The sequence below is a fragment of the Nematolebias whitei genome, chromosome 8 (genome assembly GCF_014905685.2).
Source record: "Nematolebias whitei isolate Nwh7 chromosome 8, NemWhi1, whole genome shotgun sequence".
In the NCBI taxonomy this organism is placed as follows: Eukaryota; Metazoa; Chordata; class Actinopteri; order Cyprinodontiformes; family Rivulidae; genus Nematolebias; species Nematolebias whitei.
In genome coordinates this window covers 1,465,395-1,468,950 of record NC_056505.1, presented here as the reverse complement: position 1 = coordinate 1,468,950, position 3,556 = coordinate 1,465,395, and the positions used below count along the sequence as shown (strand labels likewise).

Here is a 3,556-nt window from a genome sequence, read left to right as displayed (position 1 = left end):
TATATATATATATATTTATATATATATATATATATTTATATATATATATATATATTTATATATATATATATATTTATATATATATATATATATATAACACACATATACATACATACAGTAATTAATTTTCCCGGGCACGTTTTTTTTACTGGTATTGTTGTGAACAGTATGATATGGGCCAGCCCCGCCCTGAAGAGCTGTACCTGTCTGGAAACATGTATCGTGTTCTGCCAACTTTTGTACAGCGAGTTCTTGTTGGATAACTTTCTGCTTCACTTAAAACACAACAAAAAGTTTAATTAAACTTTCAGGAAGAAAAACATCTAGTTTAGGATGTGATCCGTTCTGGTTGTAACCCCCCTGCTGGTGCCGGTGGTTTGTCTTCAGGGCACCGTGTGTCCCGTGAGCGGCCCGGAGCTCGAGTCTCTCCTGTCCTGCATCAAGGACCTGCTTCCTGATTTGGGCGAAGGCTTCCTGTTGGCGTGCCTGCAGGAGTACGACTACAACTCTGAGCTGGTCATCAACAACATCCTGGAGGACCGCTTGGCCCCCAGCCTGGAACAACTGGACCGATCCATGCCCAGGTAACGCTCAGACCCCATCCCACCCGGAGGTCGAGTCAAGGTCAGCCTCCAGTCCTAACACGATGTCACTCGTTCTCCTGTAAACCGTCTTGTCCTTTTCCAAACGTACTGTATTTTTTCATTCATTCAGTTCAAAGAAACAAAACAAATCCATTAAAAATAAAACCAGAGAATGAGAAGGGTTCAGAAAGAAGAAGAACATTTAATATCTGGCCCGATTAAAAAATACAACCAACCACCTACACTTCAACAATGTCCAAATTAAAAACATCAGGTATCCTTCACCTGGCACCGTACCTTTAACTTAACCATCTGTTTCAACATATAAATAGTTTTAGAAATGTTTGATATCAAGGCAGTTCCACAATCCTGTTCCCTGAACAACAACCAGCTCTTCACACTGCACACCTGTGTCGCAGGTATCCACTGCACACCTGTGTCGCAGGTATCCACTGCACACCTGTGCACACACTGTGGATTGTTTTCAACATGCACGAAGCTTCACTGCTGATCCTTCGTGTACTTCCTGCTTCAGTGTTAGACTCAACCATTATTCCTTCAAATGAACAAGATACCAGTAAATGTCTACCAGTAAGCATCATCACTGGACAGTAAAGTGCCAAACCCCTACATAACTGAAATTATTAAACAATTATATACCGGGAAATATTACCCAGAATTCTTACTGGGGTCATGTGACCAGAAGTGAAATGGCACAGATAAATGTGGTAAATATTAACTCACTGGTAGAACCACTGTTTTTTATTGTTAAACAGTTTTGGTGTCAGCTGCTGTTTTTAAATCTACCTTTACTTTCTAAATTAGCTTAAATAAATATGACGGGTTTTCTCTTCAGCGCTGGTGAGGAGGGGAGGGGGGAAGGGGAACAGCCCCCCCCCGTCTCCCCCCCCCAGTTTCTGGAGTGAGACGAGCTTAAATAAAATACCTACTGGTATTTAAACACATTTACCGTAGACAGAAAGATTATTTTAAACTTTGATTGAAATCTGTGCAGACTTGACTGTTTAGAGCACCTCTGCTCAGCTGAGCGCACATCACGGATAAAAAAATAAAATCAGACGCACCGATGGTGGACCAGAGTCACTCACGGCTCTGCTCTTCATCCTCTGCACTGGAACCATGAAAGTTCTTCAGTGTCACAAGTGAAGAGGCTCAAAAAGACGTTCTCGCACCGGCTCCTTGTCGCTCTGGACGTCACTCCCTCGTGCTGTCCGCATCATCCCGCAGCGGTCCAGCCGAAGTCTGAACTGTGCACGAGGCGTAAAATTCAGTAACTGATCTGAAGAATTTAGCCTTTTTTCTTTTTACCTGAGCTCACTGTAAACAGGAAGCCTCACCAACGCACGTGTCTTGGAGGATGGGCCAGCATCTCATTGGTCATGAAGGTTACACTTCTGGTCACATGATGACAGAGTGGGCGGAGTCATGGTAGAGAACTGTGAAACCGTGACCCAGAATCGTCTGATTACCTGCAGTTATTCTTGTGTTGTAAACACCTGCCCCCAAGAGGGCGGGGCGTTGGGTTAGCTGCGTCATAAGTAAATCATAGACTGTGGCAGGAAACTGCCAAGAAATACCAGGAAGTCTTTCAAAATAAAATAAAAAATACATAATTGAGGTGTTTCCTGCATATAAAGCAAAGAGTGCAAAGTGTGAGACAAAAGTAGCGGCTTATATCAGGAAGGAAGCGAGTTGGTGTTTGTGCAGGATTCACCAGAGATGCATCAAACGCCCTCAATCTGCTCACATAATCTGAGCTGCGTGCACAGATTTATTCTGAACGAGACACTAGGGCTGGGCCACATCATATCGTTCACGATACCGGTAAAAAAAGCTTGCCCGTGCAAATAAATTATATCACGATATGCTCATTTCATGACGTAATACGTCAGGGCGCCCCGCCCCCTTAGCAGAACCGAGCACGCCGAACGACCAAACCGAACTGCGCACCCCCCCAATTAGCGTGTAACGCTAATTAGTTGCGCGCAATACTAGCTAGCTATAAAGCTAAAAATAAACAACGCACGGCTCAGCTGTCTCTCCATCCAGCTCTAAACTGCCACGCCTTTGTTTTCCCTCCACTCCGCTCAGAGCTGCCGGTGCAAACACGAGCAGCTCAACTGGCTCTTGAGATCCACAGTCCATGGACCAGGACAGAGTCAGGTGATCAGAGACAGGTGATCAGAGACAGGTGATCAGAGACAGGTGATCAGAGACAGGTGATCAGAGACGGAGTCATGTGATCAGAGACGGAGTTATGTGATCAGAATCAGGTGATCAGAGACAGAGTCATGTGATCAGAGACGGAGTCATGTGATCAGAGACTGAGTCATGTGATCAGAGTCATGTGATCAGAGACAGAGTCATGTGATCAGAGACAGTCATGTGATCAGAGACAGAGTCATGTGATCAGAGTCATGTGATCAGAGTCATGTGATCAGAGACAGAGTCAAGTGATCGGAGTCAAGTGATCGGAGTCATGTGATCGGAGTCAAGTGATCGGAGTCATGTGATCGGAGTCATGTGATCAGAGACAGAGTCAAGTGATCAGAGACAGAGTCAAGTGATCAGAGACAGAGTCATGTGATCAGAGACAGAGTCATGTGATCAGAGTCATGTGATCAGAGACAGAGTCATGTGATCAGAGACAGAGTCAGGTGATCAGAGTCATGTGATCAGAGTCATGTGATCAGAGACAGAGTCAAGTGATCGGAGTCAAGTGATCGGAGTCATGTGATCGGAGTCAAGTGATCGGAGTCAAGTGATCGGAGTCATGTGATCGGAGTCATGTGATCGGAGTCATGTGATCAGAGACAGAGTCAAGGGATCAGAGACAGAGTCATGTGATCAGTCATGTGATCAGAGTCATGTGATCAGAGACAGTCGTGATCAGAGTCATGTGATCAGAGTCATGTGATCAGAGACAGTCATGTGATCAGAGACAGAGTCAT

The 3,556-nt window shown here is 44.8% G+C and overlaps 1 protein-coding gene across 1 annotated transcript in view; it reads left to right on the top strand.

The window, feature by feature from the left end:
* The window catches only part of ascc2 (activating signal cointegrator 1 complex subunit 2), a 24,152-nt gene that overhangs the window by 6,128 nt on the left and 14,468 nt on the right, over positions 1-3,556 (top strand). Inside the window, exon 14 of the mRNA XM_037680112.1 lies at positions 388-584. Within this exon, the coding sequence (XP_037536040.1) occupies positions 388-584 (197 nt within the window). The remainder of the gene's footprint in view (positions 1-387; positions 585-3,556) is intronic.